Genomic DNA, 23,095 nt, shown 5'->3' with positions numbered 1-23,095 from the left:
ATACACCCCTGGCTGTGCCTTGCTTACGGTGGCAGGATGCCAGGTATTCCTGACGCTGCCCCTGCCCTCCAGAGCCCCTCGGTCTGCTCCTGGAGGGGCGGGCCGGGCCGCAGGGCCTGACAGATTTGGAAGGAGGACCCCAGGGACCGGGGGTTAAGTTTTCCTCAGCCTGGCTTCCCTGCCCTGGGCCATCTCCTGGCCCCTCAAAGCTCTTTGATGGCATTAGAGCCAACCTTTTCCAGATGTGCTGAGCGGCGAGTTTGCCGGAACTCTCTGGGCCTTCATCTGCCTCCTCCGTTCCCCTCCACCAGACGGCCCCCTGCCAGCCAGCCTCCCGCCTCTGGTTGGGTCGCCTGCTGCCAGCAAGGCCACACGAAGTCCTGGCCTTAGCACTTTCTGAAGCGTGGCTTGTCTTCCCTGCCCGCCCCGGCAGCCAGCCTGTGTGGGTGGGAAAGCCCACCAAGGCTGCCCACTCCCAGCAGTGGGGCTTGTGTGGGCTGCGTCCGTCTCCCCCATCGTGGCCCCCCAAGTGGACTGTGGTCCTGGGCTTGAGTGAGAGGGGAGCCCGCTGGTCCTGCTGTCCCATCCATCTGGCACTTAGGACTGACTGGCTTGGATTCTGGGGAGGCCAGAGGCTGCAGACTCCCACCTCCCGCCCTGGATCTGTGGTGGGACGGCCCCTTCCCCGCCCGCTGCTATTAATCAAGAGATTAATAACCTACTGCTGCCCTTTCTGAAACCCCCACTCCCGTTTCCTGTTGAGTCTCCAGCCTGTCTCGGTACCTCCCAGTCTGGTCTTCCTTGCGGTGATCCCTGGTGAGGAAGCGGGGCCAGGGCAGGAGCCGAGGCCTGCAGGCTGAAGTGCCTGGTGACGGAGGGGGCACCCGCTCCCCCAGATGAGGTCTGTGGTCTGGCAGTCATTCTGAGCAGGCAATGCCTGGACGATGGCCCTGTCGTGGCACCCACTGAGGGACCTCGTGATGGTTTGGGGATATCACCTTTGCAGTCCAGAGAGCCATAGCCTCTGCTTACATACCTCTGGTGACGGGCACCTCACCCCTCCTGGGATCCCTTTCTTCAAATGCTCTCTCACGTAGCCTTGTGCAGCCAGGGCCACCTTTGGGAACACACAGGACACGTCTGCACCCTTTCCAGGATGGTCATTGAATGGCTGTAGGACTTCAGTGGGGCCCCTTGGAGGATCTCATGACTTCAGCCCTCCATGCTGCCTGAGAGGGTCCTGGGGGACCCTGCTCCAAGTGCTCAGGGTGGGGGGAAGCTTCTGCGCATTGTTGAGCAGACTTGAACAGGCCAGCCCCATCAGGAGACCTGGTTCAGTAAAACCTCTGCCACTTTATAACCTGGAGTCTGACCCCGTGATCCTCCTTGGCCTCAGTTTCCCCCTCTGTAAAGTGAGGCCATTTATCCCTGCCCCACCCCCCTTTCTCGACCAGCAGCTGCCTGACTTTCTTCCCCACTCCCACCTCTCCCTTTCCATCTGGCCGCCGCACTGTCACAGGTGGGACACCGCCACGGGTGGGGTCTTTCTTGAAAGCAGATCGAAGCAGCATGCTCCTCTGCACCACAGTCCCTGGGTGGTCTCCCCATGGCCGGGAGGGGTGGTCTCCCAGTGGGTACACAAGACTGTCTGTTGAGGGGTGGAAAAACCACATCAAGTCTTCTGTTTATTTTTTAATCTGTGAAATTAAGCTCTAGTGATTTTTAGTATATGCAAAGACAGTAAATAATACGTGTATATATACATCTATAAATTAATATGCATATATCGCAGACTCAAAAATATTTTGCTGATCAGGAGCATGCTCTGGAAAGCTGGGAGAGCACAGTCAGTCTCCACAGACCCAGGCCAGGCTCCTCACCTGCATTCGAAGCTTTCACAGCTGTCCCTCTGTGTCCTGTCTGCCTGTCAGGGCATTCTGGTCCCCAGATGCACCAAATCTCACCCCAGATGACCTCCTTGCTCTCCTGGTGCCAGCTGCCCCCTCACCTTCTCAGCTCAGGAGACTCCCTCAAGTGTCGCCACATGTGGGAAGCCTTTTTTGGCCCCTCCTGGGGGAAGTGGCCGTGCCCTGCTCCCCTATCCCTTTCCATGGATGCTCCCCAGCCTGACACCCTGAGCTCCTCCGGGGAGCCACTGCGTCTTCATCAGCGCTGCAGTTCCCAGCCTGGGACGCCATCTGGCACACGAGTCATTGATGGTTTCATTCATTCCACCGATCTTTATTGAGTGCCTACTATGTGCCCCACCTGAGCTAGGCCTGGGGCGCGGCCAGCGGCTTAGTGGAGGAGAGGACATCAGACAACTGGTTGTGGCAGACAAATGGATGTATAATTGTAAGGGTGATAAGTGTTGGGAGGGAAGTCAGGGTTCTATGACAGTGTAAATGGAGGGGACCCAGCCTGCGGTGGGGTGGGGGAACTGAGGATGGGCTGGTCAGGGAGGGCCTCTCAAAGGGAACAGCACTTTTGTGGAACCCTGGGGGCTGCGTTGGAGTTAGGGGGCATCTCGGGCAGGGGGAACAGCAGATGACAAGCCCTGATGTGGGACGGAGGTCTGTGGGTTCCTAGACCCGAAGGCCGATGCGCTGGAGTTCTGAGTGGGGTCAGGGAGGGGGAGCGGGAGGCAGCCAGGAGGCCAGTGGCCGGGTCTGAGAAGTCCCCGTGGTCAGACTGCGGATTCGGGTTTTGTCCTAAGGTTGAAGAGAAGCTGGGAGAGTTCAAGGAGGAAATTTTCGCTTTGATGACATCTCTGGAGTGTCCTTGTGGAAACCGGGAGACTAGGGGTGTGGGCGGAAGCTGGGGCGCTGGGTAGCGGCCATTGCCTCCGTCGGGGAGGGCGGTGATGGGGGCTGGACGGGGTGGGACAGTCAGAGAGCAGAGGGCAGATAGGATCCACATGGTGGAGGTAGAAGTCCCTGAACTTGGTGATGGGAGGGGGCAGACAGGGGGAGGGCCAAGGTTTCCATGGATATTTGTTGAGTGCATGACAACCCCCAGGAGAATTTCTGTCCTTGAATTTGCCATGTGACAGTGAGGGAAGCCCCAGGATCTACCTGTCAGAGGGAGCAAACACGGAGAGGTCAGAATTCGCTATAATTGGGCTGTCTTGGGAAAAAACCCAGGGCTGGTGAGGTGGAGACACCGGATGGAGACTCCCAACTGCATCTGGAGGGTCTAGGGCGGGAAGGGAGCTTTGAGGGTGCTGCCTCTCAGCCCAGACTTTCTGGGGGGCTCAGAGAGGCAGGACAGACTTTCTGGGGGGCTCAGGGAGGCAGGACTCGCTCAAGGGCTCTCAGATGGGCAGAGACGCATTGGAATCAACTAGAAGCAAAGCGGCCGGAAAGCCCCATGTTTGTCTCGCCTGAAGGCATGTTTGCTCCCCTCGACCTGGGTCTGCCGGGGTCTGTCCTTGTTCCCCAGTGTCTCCCTTGCTGTGTCCCCATCTCTGCCGGGCCAGTGGATCCAGAGAAGCCTCACCTGACCTCATGGATCCAGGGTGGGAAGCGGGTGGCAGCCGATGAAAAGACAGACCCTGGTGATGTGCAGTCGAGGGTGGGGAGCGGTGCACGCTGGCTCCCCACTTCCTGACGGTGCGGAGTGAGTCGCAGCTCCGAGGCCCACCGGCCGCACAGCTCGGGCAGGGGCTCAGTGTCCTCGTCCGTAGAGACTCCAGTATCCACTGGGACAGAAATACCCCAGTGTGAGTGGGCTGAGCACCCAGGTGTTCAGTGGCTACAGCTCCCTTCCACCCCTCTTCCTTCTCAGAGCTGGTTTTGCCATCTGTAATGGCATGGATAGAGAGCACTTTCTGTGGACCAGCGAGGGGCTCCCCGCCTTCTGCCCGTTCCCGCAGCTGCAGGGCCTCTTGGCCAGGAGGCCCCAGGTGAACCACCATGCCACAGGAGGCAGTAAATGGTCAGTCAGTGCATCCATAGTGTTGCCCACCTACTGTGTGCCAGGCACAAACAGGGTCCCTGCCCTCCTGGAGCCCGTGGTGCGGCAGAGACACAGGCATCAATTAATAGCCAAATGTGGGAATACAGTTTGCAATCTGGAGTCAGTGCTATGAAGGCAGGGCACTGGGAGCCAGCTGGGAATGCAGATCTGGCTGGAGGCCTCAGGAGGGCTTCCTGGAGGAGAGGGCCTTTGAGGTGAGGATGAAGGTGATTCGGCCTTGACTGGATAACAGAGAGAGAGAGAGAGAGAGAGGCTCCTAAGGAGCGTAGTACATTGGAGATCTGAGAGAGAGCCAGTGTGACTGGAAATGTGAGTGAGGGGCACAAAGGGCACCGGAGTGGCCTGGTGGACACTGGACCAGAGCATGCAGGGCTCTTGGGCCATGATGTGGACTTTGTCCACCATCTCCCGTGGACACTGAGGCACTACAGAATCAGGAGGAAGTCGGGATGGTGGGGCATCTCCACCTTGGGGGAATCCAGGCCTTAGAGGCCAATCTTGTTTCTCTCTCCATCTGCATAAGTCGTGAACGTCTTGGTGGTGAGAGGACGCTCCTGGTTCTGTGTGGTCCCACGTGGGACCTCATCCTTGGCCCTGGATGCTGCTGCCAAGGAGAGAGGCTGACACTACCATGTGGACGAATCTTTGCGCAGGGGTGCAGCCTCTCGGGGGAGCCTCGGGCAAGCCGGGTTCTTCCTGGAGCTCAGTGTCCTCAACTGAGAACGGTCTTGAGGCTCTCAGAGGTTGAGTGAAATCTGTAAACCCCAGAATTATTGTTGTTTGTTTTGTTGTGGAGGCGGTCTGGAGGGCTGTTCTGATTTGAAAGGAATTGCTCCCTGGGGTGAAGGATGGGAGTAGGGTGGGAGTCTGCCCCTTGGGAATAGTCTTGAAGCAGCAACAGATGGTGCAATCACCCCCTTATCTCACACGGGCCCTCAATACTGTGTATGTATGTGTGTGTGTCTGTTTGTACTTTCGTTCACTGATTATTTATTTTTGGCAAAGAAAAATTGTGTATATTTAAGGTGTACAAGGTGCCATTTTGATATATGCATATACACATTGTGAAATTTTGACCACAATCAAACTAATTAACATATCCGTCACCTCCCATAGTTACCAGTTTGTGTGTGTGTGTGTGGTGAGAACATTTGGGATCTACTCTCTTAGCAAATTTCAAGTATATAATACATTGTTATTAAATTCAGTCACCACACTGTACATTAGGTTTCCAGAATTTATTCATCTTATAACTCTCAAAGTTTGTACCCTGTGATCAGTATCTCCCCTTCCCCCACCTCCTAGCCTCTGGTAACCACTACTCTACTCTCTGTTACTGTGACTTCTACCACTTTTTTTTTTGGTTCAATATATGAGATCATGAGATATTTGTTTTTCTGTGTTTGGCTTATTTCACTTAGCAAAATGTCCTCCAGGGTTCATCTACATTGTTGCAAATGGCAGGATTTCCTTCTTTTTATGGCTGAATAATTTTCCATTGTGTGTATGTGTGTATACATGTCACATTTTCCTTGTCCATTCATCTGTTGATGGGCACGTAGGTTGTTTCCATGTCTTGGCGATTGTGAATGATGCTGCAATGAACAGAGGGTGCTGATCTCTTCAAGATACTGACTTGGTTTCCTTTGGATATATACCCAGAAATGAGATTGCTGGATTGTATGACAATTCTATTTTTAATTTTTTGAGGAACCTTCATACTGTTTCCCATGGTGGCTGCACCAGTTTACATTCCCACACAGTACAGGAGGGTTCCCTTTTCTCCACATCCTCGCCAGCATTTGTTATCTCTTGTCTTTTTGATGATAGTCGTCCTAACAGGTGTGAAGTGATATCTCACTGTGGCTTTGATTTGCATTTCCCTTCATCAGTTATTTATTGATGTGACTACACTATGCTCAGGAGATGAGGCAGATGAGGTCATGCTTGGGAGGACTTCCTAGTCTGGAGGGGGCAATTACTAAATAAAGAATAAATAGCTTCATTCTCATTATTATAACTGGTAATAATAGCTGCATTAGTCAGAGGTCTCCAGAGAAACAGAACCAATAGGATATATATACATTTATAAAAAGAGATTTATGGGGCTGCCCCGGGGTTTACCGGTTCGGATCCCGGGTGCGCACCGGCGCACCGCTTGTCAGGCCATGCTGTGGCGGCGTCCCATGTAAAGTAGAGGAAGATGGGCATGGATGTTAGCCCAGGGCCAGTCTTCCTCAGCAAAAAGAGGAGGATTGGCAGATGTTAGCTCAGGGCCGATCTTCCTCACAAAAAAAAAAAAATGAGAGAGAGATTTATTATGAGGGCTTAGCTCACATGATTACGGAGGCTAAGTCCCACAACCTGCCGTCTGCAAGCTGAAGGCCCAAGAGAGTCAGTGGTGTAGTTCCAGTCCAAAGCTGAAGGTCTGAGAATCAGGGGGGCCGATGGTGGAAGTCCCAGTCCAAGTCCCATGGCCCAGGAACCAGGAGTGCTGATGTCCAAGGGCAGGAGAGGTGGATGTCTCAGCCCCAGCAGAGAACAAATTTGCCCTTTCTCCATCTTTTCATTTTATTCAGGCCTTCTAGAAATTGGATGAAGCCCACCCACATTGGTGAGGGTGATTCTCTTTACTGAGTCTACCAATTCAAATGCTAGTCTCTCCCGAAACACCCTCGCAGGCACACTCAGAAATAATGTCTTATCACCTATCCAGGCATCACTTTGCCCAGCCAAGGTGACACATAAAATTAACCATCACAATAGCTAACTTTTATTAGCATTTGTGTCTCCTCCCTGGACACTGTGTTAAGCACTTAATGCAAATTTATATTAGTCCGCTTGGGCTGCTGTAACAAAATACCATGGACCGGGTGGCTTAAGCAACAGACATTTATTTCTCATAGTTCTTGAGGCTGGGAAGTCCGAGAGCAAGGTGCTGGCAGATTTGGTTCCTGGTAAAGACCCTCTTTCTGGCTTGTAGATAATTGCCTTCTGTGTCCTCCTGTGGAGGAGAGACAGAGAGAGAGCTCTGGTCTCTCTTCTTCTTCTAAGGGCACTAATTCCATCATGGGGACCCTACCCTCATGACCTCATCTAAATCTAATTACCTCCCAAAGGCCCCACCTCCAAATACCATCACAGTGGGGGTTAGGTCTTCAACATATGAATTTTGGGGGGACACAGACATTCACTCCATAACAGCATCATCTAAGATTTTTATTTAGCATTCGTATTTTATTCTTTTTCAATTGATTGAACAGGGACAAAATTCAAAATCCAAAAAACACAGACAAATATCCAGTGAAAACAAAAGTTCCTCCCCACCACCCTGGAGGCCATCCCTGTTATCAGTTTCTTGTGTTTTTTTCCCAAGAGATAAAGGATTCCAACTATATCCCTTATGAATATAGATGCAAAAATTCAAAACAAAAATATTAGAAAATAGAATCCAGTGAGATATGAGAAGGATAATAGATCATGACCAAGTGGGATTTAACCCAGGAATGCAAGGTTGGTTTAACATTTGAATGTCAATTAATGTCATTCATCAAAACAACAGAGTAAAGAAGAAAAATCATATGATCATCTCAATAGATGTAGAAAAATCATTTGATAAAATTCAGCACCCACTGAGTGAATGATTAAAAAAAAAACAAAACAAGTCTGAGCAAACTAGGTACAGAAGGCAACCCCCTCAATCTAGTAAAGAGTATCTACTATAAAACCTACAACTAATGTCCTACTTAATTAATGAAATATTGTGCCTGTTTCCCCTTGGTTTGAGAGTAAGAAAAGGATGTCTGTTATTGCCACTTGTGCTCCACATTGTTCTGTTAGCCATGACACAAGGAGAAGCAATAAAAGGCACACAGATCAGAAACAAGGAGGCAGAACTCTATTCAAGGATGACATTATTGGGTACATAGAAAATCCAAAGGAATAGTGGTGCCAGAACTAAGAAGTGAACTTAGTTAAGTTCACTGGATACGAGGTGCTATCGACCGAATGTCTGTGTCCCTACACAATTCATCTGTCGAAATCCTAACCCCCAATGTGACGGTATTAGGGGGTGGGGCTTTTGGGGGGTGATTAAGTCATGAGGGTGGAGCCCTCCTGGATGGGATTGGGGCCCTTAAAAAAGACCCCAGAGAGCTCCCTCCCCCTTCTGCCCTGTGAGGACACAGAGAGAAGACAGTCGTTACGAGCCAGGAAGTGGGCCCTCACTACAGCCCGAATCTGCTGATGCCTTGATCTTGGACTTTCCAGAACTGTGAGAAATACACTTCTGTTATTTATAAGCCACTCAGTCTATGGTATTCTGTTACAGCAGCCCAAATGGACTAGATACAAAGTTAATACACAAAAAATGAGTAACAATATACCAGCAGAAGCAAAGTGGAAAATGAAATGTCAAAAACCTCCCCATGTATGTAAAATAAAAGGCGTTAAATACTGGTATAAGCTGAATGTTTGCATCCCCCCAAATTCCTGTGTGGAAGCCCTAACCCCCAATGTGGCTGTATTTGGAAATGGAGCCTCAAAGGAAGGAATTAAGGTTAAATGAGGTCATAAGAGTGGGGCCTTGATCTGATAGGGTTAATGTGCTTATAAGAAGAGACCCCAGAGAGTTCTCTCTCTCTCTCTCCACGCGCACACACACACCGAGGAAAGGCCATGTGAGGACACAGAAAGTGGCTGTCTGCAAGTCAGAAAGAGAGTCCTCACCAGACACTGAATTGGCTGTAACCTTGGTCTCGGACTTCCCAACCTCCAGAAATGTGAGAAAATAAATTTCTGTTGTTTAAGCCACCCCGTCTCTGGTATTCTGTTACAGCAGCCTGAGCGGACTCATGCAAATACCTAGGAGTAAATTTAACAAAAAATGTGCACGCTGCTGAGAAAAATGAAAGAAGACCTAAATAAATGGAAAATTATGCCATATTCATGGGCAGGAAGACTCCATATTTTTAGGATGTCAATTTTCTACAAATTGATCTATAGATCCCGTGTAATCTATATCAAAACCATAGTGGGATTTTTGGAGAAAGTGATAAGCCAATTAAAAAAAAATCTATGGGAATGCAAAAGACCCAGAGCAGCCAAGACAATCCTGAAAGAGAATAAAATTGGAAAACGTACATTACCAGGTTGTGAGACTTATTATAAAGCTACATTAATTAAGGTAGCATGGTTTTGGTGGAAGGATAGACAAACAGATCCATGGAACAGAGTAGAGAGTCCAGAAAGAAACACACATTTAAATAATCATTTGGTGTCGACAAGGCGCTAAAATAATTCAGTGGAGGAAAAGAGGGTCTTTTCAGTAGCTGGTGCTGGAGCAAGTGGATATCCACATGAAAAACAACGAACCTGGACGCCTATCCAACAAATAATAAAATTTGAAAAATGATAAATTGGGCTTCACCAAAATTAAAAACTAATCATCATAAATATGCTTTTAAGAAAATAAAAAGGCAGGTCACAGATTGGGAGAAAACATTTGCAATACATATATCTGACAAAGGTCTCCTGCAAAAAATATCTATATCTTACACATCAATAGGAAAAAGACACAAAACCCAATTTAAAAGTGGGCAAAAGTCTTGAACGGGCACTTCACAAAAGAGATATCCAAATGATGAACATGAAAAGGAGCTCAACTTTATTCAGTCAACAGGAATTGCAAATTAAAACCATAAAGGAGTACTACACACAGCCCAGGATGGCTGACGTGAAAAGGACCGACAGTATCAAATGTTGGCGAGGTCTTGGAGCAACTGGCACTGCTGCTAGGCACGCACACTGCTTCCTCCACGTGGGTGGACAGCTGTATGTAGCATCTACTAAAGTTTAACATATACCCATCCCGTGGCCCATCGGTTCTCTCCTTGGGTGTATACTCTAGAGAAGTGAAAACCTGTGTTCACAAGAGAATGCTCACAGCATCTTGATTGATCATAGTCAGAACTGGAAACAACCCCAATGTCCATCAACAGGAGAATTGACAAACTGTGGTATGTTTATCTAAAGGAATATTATTTAGCAATAAAAAGGAACAAAATACAGCTACACTTAACCACATGGATGAACCTCACGTACATAATGGGTGGAAGAGGTCAGACGCAAATGAGTGCCTGCTGTAAGACTCCATTTATCGGAAATTCCAGAACAGGCAAAACGAATCTCTGGTGAGAGAAGTCAGGAGAATGCTTATGTCTGGGGGCTGGGTAATTGACTTGGAGGGGCCACAAGGGGACTTCTGAGTGAGGGGAATGTCGTACACAGAGGTAAAAGTGCATTGAGCTAAGCATTAGATTGATCGATTTTACTGCATGTAAATTACATTTTAAAAAATGAGAAAAAACATTCCGTTATAATGTGGGGCATGAACTCAGTGCCTCTGTGCAGCCATACGTCCACACGTGTGATCATACGATCAGTGCCACAAGCCCTGGCAGAGCGGAGCCCGCGCTGCCGTACTCAGTCTGTATTCCCAGTGCCTGGCACAGAGCAGGCTCTCGGGACGCATCTGCTGAGTACACGAATGAGCACTGGGTCAAAACCCAGCTCTGTACAGGGTGCTGTGGGAGGGCTGCGGAGGGAGCTTGTGAACTCTGGTGGGAGAAGGGGACCTTTGAGTCACACCCTGAAGTGCTTTGGAGGTTTTCTCAGGCAGAGCAAAGGAGGAGGGGCAGGTAGGCAGAGGAGCCTGCACATGCAAAGGCCTGGAGGCAGGAAGAGCCTCTTGTTGTGCTGTGGTGGTAGGAGCCTCTGCTGGTGGGGTAGCCGGAAGGGAGGGTAGAAAGGTAGCCTCTGCTGGTGGTGTAGCCGGAAGGGAGGGTAGAAAGGTAGCCTCGGCTGGTGGTGTAGCCGGAAGGGAGGGTAGAAATGTAGCCTCTGCTGGTGGTGTAGCCGGAAGGGAGGGTAGAAAGGTAGCCTCGGCTGGTGGTGTAGCCGGAAGGGAGGGTAGAAAGGTAGCCTCGGCTGGTGGTGTAGCCGGAAGGGAGGGTAGAAAGGTAAGCAGGGCCTTGTTTGCTGATCTAAAGTGTTTGGTCTTCAGTCTCTGGGAGCCAAGGGAGCTTTTGAGAGAGGCCAGTCACAAAACTGGAGCTGCATTTTAGAAAGATCCCTGGGTTTGCAGACCGGACCCCGTCAGAAGGGCTGGGAGTTCTTCATGGACGTGGGAAGGGGAAGCTCCCTCAGGTTCTTGCCCAGACTGGGGACAGGCCACCAACACTGAGCCTGCCTTGGGCCTTCAGGTGAAACTGGAGGGTCTGCCATGCGGAGCCCTGCCCTGCTGGGCTGGTGAAGCAGCGCCATCTACTGGTGCGCCCTGCTCCTGCACTGCACAGGCCGTCTGCTTCCTTCTGGTCCCAGACTGGGGCAGGCCCTCAGAGGAGGGGCAGAAAGAGCCCTTCTCTGGGGGACGAGCTCTCCCTCTGGTTCAGGGGCCTGAGATCAGCACCTTGTGCAGATGTAGGGAGGAAAAACGTTCCCCTGCACCCATCAGACACAAACTAGTATTACTAGGCTCTGCCAATTCTGGGTTTGGATCCTAGTTTCATCACCTTCTAGCAGTGTGACCTTGAGAAAGTTACTTAACCTCTCTGTGCCTCAGTTTCCTCATCTGTAAATTAGGAATAGTAATAGTATCCACCTGTTAGAGTTGTTATGCGTCAGCAAACATGAAACAGTCAGAACAGTGCCTGGCATGTGCTGAGCACACAGTCAAAGCTTTGCTTATATCTATTAGTACTTTTACTATCACCGTTATTCAAGCTGTGGACTGCAGAATGACCGGGGCATTTGGAGGGCTCATGGGCTGGAGGCTGAGGGGTGGCCTGTGGCACAGGGGTCCGTGTCAGCTGGAGAAGGGCCAGCACACGTGGCTAAGCAGAGTCTCTCCTGACCACAGCGGGGACGGCCAAAGGGTGCGGGCCGGGAGGAATGAGGTCAGATCTGCGTTTTGCAAACCCAGCATCTGCGCACCCCTCTCTGCTCTCGGCGCCTCGCACACGTGCCCTCCCAGCGAGCCTCACAGCAGCATCCCGTCTGCACGGTGTCCTCAGTGTGCAGACCAGGACACGGGCTCAGAGAGGTTAAGTAACCTTTGCAAGTCCACATCTAGAGTTAGGGACAGAGCCCCGCAGCCCAGGGCTCCATCCGCCCCAGGGTGCTGAGGTCATAGGAGGGACCATGTCTGGCATCAGATGCAGACTCAAGCAACAAACGGCTTAGCTCTTTCCTGCCCGCATGTTGCCCCGGCTGGATTCCAAACCTTTCCTGGTCTCTCTCAGCTGGAGCAACAATCTTATTTCAGGAATTAGTTTTAAAACTGGCATCTTTTATCTAAATTAAAGCTTCTCCCCTCTCCCAGCTGGACCTGCTTCAGTTGAGTGTGTGAGCATGTGTGAGTGTGCACGTGTATGAGTGTGTGTGTGTGTTTATTATGCACTCTCTTTGTACTCCTTGGACCCAGGCTCGTCAACCAACCTGTGTCCCACCAGGCCACTTGCTGTAAGAGTGGTGGTGGTGACACTGCTCCTCTGCCACCTCCCTACCCCCCCAGGCCTACATCAGGGGCTTCCTGGGGGGATGTGAGAGTCCAAAGGCCTGGGTTCGCTCTCCAGCTCCCAGCCGTGGGAACCTCTCCGTGCGGACTTCTGGCTCCTCACTCAAAGGCCCCAGCGCCTGGTGGCACACAGCCGCACCCCCCTAGATCTCCAGGAGGAAGCTGGTTTGCCAGAACATTTATGAAACATGAGTGAGAAGACTTTTTTGAAAAAGGGAAATTAGTATAACAGGATTTTTCAGATTTAGCGCAGTCTGTCTGAAATTCAAGACGTGACTCTATGTTTTCCTGTCAACGTTGCATCTCAAAACGTCACGCCTGCTGCTACCAATTAATTCGTGATTTTTCCATTCACAGATTAAGTTGCTCAGTGTCAGCAGATTCAGATTTTGTGAAGTCACACAGTTTTGTTTTCAAGAGGAAGTTGTGCCAACTTGATCAAGCGGCAAAGTTATAATGATGCCTGTAAAGCGAATAATAAAAGCCGAATTTATCCCTCTTGTGAATTTTGGTCATGTATTTTATATTCACTATTTTTGGAGTTTCACAAAATAGTAAAAACGTATTTGTAAGAAAAATTTCAAAACTGTGGGAACATGAAATTTTACCATGCAATCCACAGCAGTTTGCAAGAGCTTTTTAGTGCAGCGAGGGTCCCACTGCTGGGTTGCAAGTTTCCGTTGAAGTGTCTCTCTCGGCCACTAGGCTGTGATTTTCTCGAGGATGAGGACTCAGTTTTATCAATCTGTGACCACAGTACAGTATAGCATGTAGTTGGCGCTCAATAAGTATTTGCTGGATGAGTCAATAAAAAGAAATAAGGGATTGGGAAGAAGGCTGGAGTCCAGTGACTTTCGGGTGGTTGGAAGTTGTGCAGGCTCTAATGAGACTTTTCTTTTACTTATTCATTATCTTGGTCAATGTCTCAGTCAGCTCGGGCTGCCATAACAAAATATCACAGACTGGGGGGCTTAGACAACAGACATTTATTTCCTCGGATGGCCACCTTCTCACTGTGTCCTCACATGGCCTTCCCTCAATGCGTGCGTGTGAGTGACATCTCTCTCTTCCTCTTCTTATAAGGCCACCAGTCTTATTGGATTAGAACCCCAACCTTATGACCTCATTTAACCTTAATTAACTCCTAAAGACCCTATGTCCAAAGAATCACACTGGCTGGGTAGGCTTCAACATATGAATTCTGAGAGACATAATTCAGTCCATAGCAGTCAGTGTGCAAGACATTTCCCCAGCATAGGTGGCCATGCTTGGACACTTGCACAGAGGCAGAGCTGGAAGGGACTTCAGAATTCACCTGGCACAGAGATGAGTGGTCACTTGCCCAGGGCCACACAGCCAGTGGGCACAGAGCTGGGGCAAGGGGCTCCACTGCCCGGGTGGCTCCCAGAGCCCTGCTTGGGCCGTCTCTGCAGGGGTGGAGTCGGGGGTGGGCAGGCGGGCACTCACACTGTCCTGACGCTGCCCTTGTGTTAGTTACAGGACCCTGATCAGACCCACATACAGAGTGTCCTACCGCACAGTGACAGCGCTGGAGTGGAGGTGCTGCCCTGGCTTTACCGGGAGCAACTGCGATGAGGGTGAGTCTGCCGGGGGGTGGGGGGCGGGGGGCCGAGCGCTGGCCCGGTTGGGCTGCGGAGTCTCTGGGTGCTCCTTCCTTGTCTGCCCTCCTCCTGCGGGCAGGCCTCCGTTCCTCCACATTCCTTCCGTCCTTTGCCCAAGCACCTCTGAACCAAATGCTCTGGACCGGCCAGACAGGGATGAGGCTGCCACCCTGCCCGTGGGCACTGAGGTGGGGTCCTGTGTGAGTTGCTTGGGTGGGGGATGGAGGACAATCGTGAGCCCTGGCCTGGGGGAGCAGGTTCAACTTACAGCTTATTTCTTCCACTCTGGCTTCCCCTCACCTGGAAGTGGGGCAGACAGAGCTGGGTATCAGGGGTCTGAGCAGATGCGGACCAGGGCCCACCAGCCTTGAAGTCTGCTGTAGAACGAATGAGGCAGACAGACCTGGGGGGGGCTGCAGGAGGAAGGTCTGGCCCCGCTGCCCCTGCCCTCTGCCCAGCTGGTGTCCAGAGGGAGGGCGGGAGGTCGGGGCCGGGCTCAGCCTGGCTCTGGAGCCCGACGGGGCCAGACAGCAGTGCTCAGGTGGGAGTCCCTCAGGGCCAGGGGAGACAGGGCCTGCCTGATGAACAGGTTTGCAGCCCACCTTGTTCCCCAGAATAGCTAGTCCGTCCAGAGGCTCAGGGGTCAGTTTTATATTTGGAAGCAGTAGCTCTTCTCAGCTCTGACTTTCTGACAAAATCATTCTCTCTCATCTTTTTTTATTACCTAACTTACTCATTTTTGTCATATATGTGTACACATATACATATATATATGTTAGGTTATAATAAAGTTATAATAAGTTGTAATATAAGTTAGGTATATGCTTTTATTGTAAACTGCCTAAAACACTTTGGGTTACAAATAATAACATAACAACAGAAATAGCAGTAATACTAATGATGGTGACGATGCTTCAGTGGGCCAGTGGCCCAAAGCAGAGCCGAAGGACTGGGTTGGGATGTAAAAGGGTCCGATGGTGGTGCCCTTCCTGATTTACGAGGTGCCCGATCGTGGGAGGGGAAATGGATGGCCTCCGGGGCTGGGCCACACATGGGCCACAGGGCCTTTGCTCGGGGAGGAGCAGGGGGGAGGTCAGGGGTGGGGGTGAGGAGAGGCCCGGCTCCCCCGGTGGAGGCATTGGGGGCAGGACCCCGTACTTTCTGTGTTGAATGACCACAGGTTGCACCAGGTCCCTCACTGAGGTCTGAGGCCCTCAAAGCCAGGATGTGGACCTGCCTTTCCTGTCTGTGCCGCAGCCATGGGGAGAGACACCGGTCCCTCCACAGAACAGAGCAGCCCTGCCGGCTAGACTCTGCGGGGGGTTGGGGAGACGGAACTCTAGGGAGTTGATTCATGTACCGTTGAGTAACCGACTGAGTGCTTTTCAGTGATCAATAAAATCAGCAACGTTGGCTCCACCCAATGAAGTAGCAGCTTACTGTCAAGGCTTCATCGTTAGAAGCCTTCCCTCGGCATTAAGAAGGCTTTCCGGCCCTTCTCTCAGCTCGCAGAGCTGCTGAGCCCTCCCGCACTCCATCATTGCCTCAGCCGACTATAATCGTGTGTTTTCACGTCTGCCTCCCAACTGCCCGTCGCCACCCTACGGGGCTGTCTGGTTCTTCTAAAGGTAACTGGGCCTGGCCCAAGTGGCGCCCCTTCCCCTTTCTGCTGGAAGCCACTGAAGTGCTTGAGCATATATATGTTTCATCTCTCTTTATATTCTCCTTACTAAGGCAACGAATGAACTCCTAAATGAAGTAGAAGTCTCAAAATGTTTAAGTCCTGATTCTCCCACAAGGAGCTGGTGAGCATGTGTTTTATTGAACTCGTTTAATGAGGGGAGCAGCAGAATGGCAAAGCTGATTCAAAAGAGGATTACAAAAACTGATATATATGCAGACTGGGGGGCCCCAAGACCACCCTGAGGTCTGATAATTCACCAGAGGAACTCATGGAACTCGAAAGCTGCCATGCCCACACTGATGGTGCATTACGGTGAAAGGATACAGATTCAAGTCAGCCAAGGGCAGAGACGCATGGGCGGAATCCAGGAGGGGTCCGCACTCAGAGCTCCCGGTGGTCCCCTCCCAGTGGAGGTGTGGACGGTGCTTAACGTCTCCCAGCAACGACACGTGACAATCTGCACGGAGAATTGCCCACCACGGAAGCCCCCGGACCAGAGTTCTTAGTGGGGCTAGCTGGTGTGTATGTGATGGGTGCGCGTGGCTGAGCTGCTTCTAGCCCTTGGGTGGTAGAATTGGCCCTGCGTAGCCCGAGGATGCCCTTATAAGTCACATTGTCAGTGTAGACTGTCTGGGTGGCCCAGGGCTCCGGGAGCCAAGAGCAAGCGCCAAACCTCTCTGTGGGTAAAGTTAATCTTTTACATATATATATATATATATATCACGTATATTATATACATAATGTGAATATGTACATATATAATGTGAAATATAGTTCATGTATATGAACTATATGAAAATACATGACATAAATACATTTCATATGTATATGAAATAAGAAGGTAAAGTGAGGTCACTAAGTTAGGTCCTACAAGATGATAAAAACAAAACGTTCAGGTTCTCCTCTCTGCTGAGCAGAAATCATTACGCTTTGTACAAGTTACCGTCCAGCTTTTCAGAACCTGGGCTGTCATGCGTAGTCAACAGTAAATAAAGTGCCATTTTCCCGGGGCATCAACGGCACTTAGCGGGCCCAGTAGAGAGTGCTCTAGCATGGCATCAAAAGGTTAGGCCATCACCTTTTGGCCCTATTTCCAGGGTGTGGATGATTCTTCTCGCAGAGCGAGTGGACCAAGTGCAGCAGGCCGGGGGACCATGGGGGCGAGCCCTGCTGTCCGGGAGGTTCTGCCCATCACTGCAGGCGTAGGTTCAAGCAAGGCTGTGGGCCTGCCCTTCTCAGGAGAAAAGATGGGGTGACTATGAGCTGGTCAAATGCCCCCAAAGGTGCCACCCTTGAAAGCCTGGCACCTCACCTCCAGAAGAGAGCTCTTATCTGATAAACCTCATCGATATCGATGATCAATACACTTACTAGAAGCATCTGGGCTCCCCAGGCTAGTTATTAAGAGTCGCCGGCACCTCTGGAGACACTCTCAGCCTCAGAGCCTCTGCCAGCCGCTCCCTGGTGGGGCAACCTTCCAGACTCGCCCACCTGGATCAGTGCTCGTCCCCCTCAGGGCAGTGGATGAGGCTGCCTCTTTCGGAGAGCCTCAGGGTCGAGTGGCCCCCTCCCACGGTGAGAATGAGGGCCCGGCTGAGTCTGGCACTGGCTCCTGAGAGCCCTCGTAAAGACTTTACATTCCCGGATATGCAGGTCAAGACAGAAGGTGAAATCAAGGCGGTGTCTGTGACTGCAGGCACATTCCTGAGACGGTCCCCACTCGGTTCCCATGGCGGCCTCTCTGGAAAGGCTGCAGGGCGGGGCTGCTCTCCTCAGTGGGTTTGCTGTGGTTCAGATGAGGTCCCCCAGGGGAAGCGCTTTTTCGTTGGCTGCGTCTGGTCTTCCTTCCAAGTGTTCAGATCTCTCTGTCTTGTGACTTGGGGCTGACTGCCTAGGGGCAGGTGGCTCCCGCCTCCCCCGTGGCCTCTCTCAGGGCCTGCATCCCCCCTGCTGTGTCTCCTCAGGGCCTCCGTCCCATCGCCCCCCTCCTTCCTCCCTCCCTGGACGCCCGGGAGTGCAGGCTGAAGGCTTGGGGGGGTGCCTTCCTTTGTAGATACGTCTGTATACAGTCAACGCTAATTATTTGAGGATTCTGTATTTGTGAATTCGCCTATTTGCTAAAATTTATTTGTAACCCCCAAATCAATGCTTGTGACACTTTCGTGGTCATTCAAAGAAATGTGCAGAGCAGCAAAAAATTTGAGTTGCCCAACACACACATTCCCAGCTGAGGTCAAACAGGGCCTTGCTTTGCTTCCTGCTTTCAGCTCTCAGATTGCAAACAAGTGTCCTTTTCACGGTCTGTTTAGTGCCATGTTTTTCGCATTATTGTGCTTTTTTGTGATCTCATTGTTTAGAATGTCCCCAAGCGTAGTGCTGTCTAGCGTTCTCAAGTGTGAAAAGGCTGTGATGTGTCTTACGGAGAAAATACGTGTGTTAAATCAGCTTCGTTTGGGCATTGGTTATAGTGCTGTTGGCTGTGAGTTCCACGTCAATGCATCAACAAGGTGTCTTTAAACGGAGCACACGTAAAACAAGGTTACAAACTGATCGGCTGACAAAAATGTGACCAGACGCTCGCAGCAGCCTAACCCTGTATTTCTCCCAGAAGCAATGGCTCGATATTCGCTCCTTCAGCGTTCCCGGTGACTTCATAGAACAGAACTGCTGTGAAGAACGAGAATTAGCTGTGTCTATGTATCTATGGCTATAACTATATGTATATACCTAGAAATAATTTTTTCTTATTACAAAAACGAGTCCATATTCAGTGTAGAAACAGTGACAGTACCCGGAATTACACCTCTTGAGGTGACCTCGACTCTCACTTTGGTGAAGGGCCTCCAGACCTTCTGTGCTTACATGTCGGTTGTATTGTACGAGTTGTGGAATAACTTTCCTTTTCACATAAGTTGCTATGAACATTTCTCCTTGTCAACTGATAGCTTTCTCTAGTATCGTTTTTAGTGGCTGTGGAATTTGGGTACACTTTATTAACTAAACTGCTACAAGATATTTAAGTTGCTTCCAATTTTAATCATTAATAACATTGCTGTAAATGTCTTTTTTTTAATTGAGGAAAAATTTACATACAACGAAATGCATGAATCTTAAGTGTACAACCTGATGAGTTTTGATAATGCATATATGTGTTATCACCTCCCAGAAAGTTCCCACCCCTTAGCAACCTCTGCCTGATTCCTGTCATCATAGATCAGTTTACCTACTCTTAAGCTTCATATAAATGGAACCATATATTGTGTACTCTTCTGGGTATGGTTTCTTTCACTTAACATAATGTTTTTGAGATTTATTCATGTTGTTACATGAGGATCAGTAGTTTGTTTGTTTTTGTTATTGGGTATTATCCCATTGTATAAATAACCACAATTTTATTCATCCATTCTCCTGTGGATAGATATTTGGGTTGTTTCTAGTTTTTGGCTTTGTGAACAAAGCTTCTGTGAACTTTCTTCTATATGTTTTTCTGTGGACACATGTTTTTATTTCCCTTGGGTAAATCCCTAGGAGTGGAATTGCTAGGTTGTGGTGTATGTTTAACTTTATAAGAAAGAGCTGAACTGTTTTCCAATGTGGTTTTACCAGGTTACACCAGCAAAGTATGTTCCACTTGTTCCACATCCTTGCCAACATTTGGTGTCGTCAGTCTCTTTAATTTTCCCCATTCTAATGGGAATGAAATCGAATGGAATTGTAATTTCTTCTTTCTTAAGACTGTTTTTTTGTGTGTGTGTGTGAGGAAAATTAGCCCTGAGCTAACATCTGTTGCCAATCTTCCTCTTTTTGCTGAGGGAGATTGGCCCTAAGCTAATATCTGTGCCCATCTTCCTCTATGTTATATGTGGGATGCCTGCCACAGCATTACTTGATAAGTGGTGCATAGGTCTGCGCCCAGGATTCGAATCCACGAACCTCGGGCCACTGAAGCAGAGCAAGTGAACTTAACCACTACGCCACTGGGCTGGCCCCCTTAAGATTGTTTTGACCACTCTGGTTTCCTTAATTTCCATTAAAATTTTAAAATCAACTTACCAATGTGTACCAAAAAAATGTCTATTGGGATTGAGATTAGGATTGTGATGAGTTTATAGGCCAATCTGGGGAGAATGGATGTCGTAATAATGAGTCTTCTGATTCATGAACATGGTATAGCTCTCTATTTATTTAGGTCTTCTTTCATTTTCTCAGCAGTGTTTTACAGCTTTCAGAGTAGAGGTCTTGCTTGTCTCTTATTAAATTTATTTATAAGTATTTTGTATTTTCAGTGTTTTTTAAAAAGTGGTATTGCTTTTTAAAATTTCATTTTATTATTTTGCTGCTAGTATATAGAAATATATTTGATTTTTAAATATTTACTTTGTATCTGCAAACCATGCTACATTCATTTATTAGTTCTAGTAGCTTACCTATTGATTCCTTTGGATTTTCTACATAAACTGTCATGACCTCTGTGAATAAAGACATTTTTGCTTCTTCCTTTCAAATATTTATGCCTTTTATTTCTTTTTCTTGCCTTATTGGACTGGCTAGAACTTCCAATAAGATTTTTTTGTGTGTGTGAGGAAGATCAGCCCTGAGCTAACATCCTTGCCAATCCTCCTCTTTTTGCTGAGGAAGACCGGCTCTGAGCTAACATCCATGCCCTTCTTCCTCTATATGGGACACTGCCACAGCATGGTCTGACAAGTGGTGCATCGGTGTGCACCTGGGGTCCGAACCCAGGCCGCCAGCAGTGGAGCACGCACACTTAACCGCTACGCCATGGGGCCGGCCCCCTAGTAAGATGTTTAATAGAAGTGGTGAGAATAGATATACTTGCCTTGTTTCTGATCAGAGGGGCGAAGTTCTCCATATTTCACTAAGTATGTTGTTAGTGATAGATTTTTCATATATGCCATTTATCACATGAAGACAGTCACTTTTATTCTTAGGTTGTTGAGAGTATTCATCAAGAACAGATACTGAATCTTGTCAAATGCTTTTTCTGCATCTATATTGAGGTGATCATTTTTTTTTACCCTTTGTTTTGTTAATGTGGCAAATTACATTGATTTGGAAAACTAAAACCAATCTTTCTTTCCTGGGAATAACCTTATTATTACTGAGATAAACCTCATTTGGATGTTTTATTCTTTTTTATATTTCTGTATTTGATATTTATCTGTAATTTTCTTTCCTTATAATGTCTGTCAGTTTGGTTATAGGGTTATGCTGTTCTCATAAAAAGAATTGGGAAAATTTCCCTCCTCCTCTATTTTCTGAAAGCGTTTTTGTTTTTGTAGAGTTGATATTACTTTTCCCTTAAATATTTAATAGAATTCACAGTGAAACCATCTGGACCTGTAGTTTTCTTTGTGGGGAAGTTTTTGATAACAAATTCATTTTCTTTAATAGACATAGGGCTATACATGTTTTCTATTTCTTAATTTAATAATTACTTATGCACTAAAAAGTTAACTTTACTGAGGTGTAATTTACATACAAATTATTACATATAATTTACGCACACCACAAGTGTACCATTCAATAAGTTTTGACTCCATGAATAATTTGCTACATAATTCTCTTTTCTCTTTTATCGTGACCAGCAAATTTGCCTCAGCTGCCCTGAACTCTGATTTCTCTGTCTTTAATTCAGAGAGATTGCCATGTTCTGCTTCATCCCTCCTCCATGTGCTTAGGTTCAGAAGGTACCTCCAGGAGTCACCTTTTTTTTTTCTTCCCTCAGGAATCACTTTTCTGAATTGCCTCCCGTCCGGTGTCTGTAAACATTTGTTTCATAAATTTTGTCCAATTTTCTGGTTGTTTATGATGGGGGAGGGGCAGGTTCAGTAGGAGTTAGTCTACCACGACTGGAAGCGGAGATCGCATGTTTTCCTTTACTGGATTTTTAGTTATGCTCCTCTGTATCATTTCTTAGTAGGTCTAAAAACAGGGCAATTCTGTTTATCTACCCCCACCAGCCTTTGTGCTATTGTTGTCATATGTTTAAAATCTAAGTATGTTATAAACTTCACAATTCAACATTATAATTTTTGCATTAACCAGATCATCTTTTTAAAAAGCGAAGGGAGGAAACAAATAGTCTTCTGTTGATCCCGTCATTATCATTTCCAGTGATCTGTATTTCTCCCGGAGCTCTGAGCCTCCGTCTGGTGTCCTTTCTCCTCAGCCCCGGGAAGTTCTTTCAGCGTTTCTTGTAGTGCAGGTCTGCTGGCAGTGAATTCTCTCAACTTAAAAAAACTTTTTGATATCTATTTTGCCCTAATTTTATTTATTTATTTATTTATTTATTTATTTATTTATTATTTATTTATTTGTGGTAAAATACACATAACATAAAATTTACCTTTTTAACCATTTTAAAGTGTATAATTCACGTTTTGCAACCATCACCACTATCTAGTTCCAGAACGTTTTTTATCTCCCGAAAGGGAGACCCTATACTCATTAAGCAGTCATTCCTCATTCCCCTCCTCCCCTAGCCCTTGACAACCACAAATCTGCTTTCTGTCTCTATGGATTCCTATTCTGAATATCTCATATAAAGAGAATCATACAATATGTGACCTTTTGTGTCTGGCTGATTCACTCAGCAGAATGTTTTGAAGCTTCGTCCAGGTTGTGGGATATATCTGAATAATGAATAATAGTTGATTATATGGATATGCCAGTTTTGTTTATCCATTCATCAGTTGATGGACATTTGGATTGTTTCCACCTTTTGGCTATTGTGAATACTGCTGCTGTGAACGTTCACATAACAAGTTTTGTTTGAACTCCTGTTTTCAATTCTTTTTGATGTATACTTAGGATTGGGATTTGTGAGTCATATGGTAATTCTTTGTTTAACTTGCTGAGGAACTGCAAAACTGTTTTCATAGTGGCTGCACCGTTTTACATTCCCACTAGCAACGTACAAGGGCTCCAGTTTCTCCACATCATCTCCAATACTCCAGTACTCCAATTTTTGAATATTTTCATTGAGTTCAAACTTCTGGGTTGATGAGTTTTCCTTTCAGTACTTTCAACAGATTGGTTGTTCCATTGTCTTTTGGCATCCATTGTTTCTGGTGAGAGGTCTGCTGTATTCACATTGTAGTTTCCTCTCTAGAATGTGTCTTTTTTTCCCTCTGTTCGTTTCAAGATTTTTTTTTTTATCCTTACCTTTCGACCGTTTGACTATGATGTTACCAGGTGGGATTTTCTTAATCC

At 48.0% G+C, this 23,095-nt stretch overlaps 1 protein-coding gene across 5 annotated transcripts in view; it reads left to right on the top strand.

Moving 5' to 3' along the window:
- Positions 1-23,095, top strand: part of COL26A1 (collagen type XXVI alpha 1 chain) — a 181,004-nt gene that overhangs the window by 62,553 nt on the left and 95,356 nt on the right. For 4 of the 5 annotated variants that reach the window (XM_058569078.1, XM_058569077.1, XM_058569074.1 and 1 more), the window contains exon 3: positions 14,048-14,151. In XM_058569078.1, coding sequence (XP_058425061.1) covers positions 14,048-14,151 — 104 coding nt within the window. The remainder of the gene's footprint in view (positions 1-14,047; positions 14,152-23,095) is intronic. The other variant, XM_058569075.1, reaches the window with a different exon arrangement.

This window comes from Diceros bicornis, chromosome 26 (genome assembly GCF_020826845.1).
Source record: "Diceros bicornis minor isolate mBicDic1 chromosome 26, mDicBic1.mat.cur, whole genome shotgun sequence".
Classification (NCBI taxonomy): Eukaryota; Metazoa; Chordata; class Mammalia; order Perissodactyla; family Rhinocerotidae; genus Diceros; species Diceros bicornis.
The sequence above is the reverse complement of the archived record's forward strand: the minus strand, read 5'-3'. Positions and strand labels throughout refer to the sequence as shown.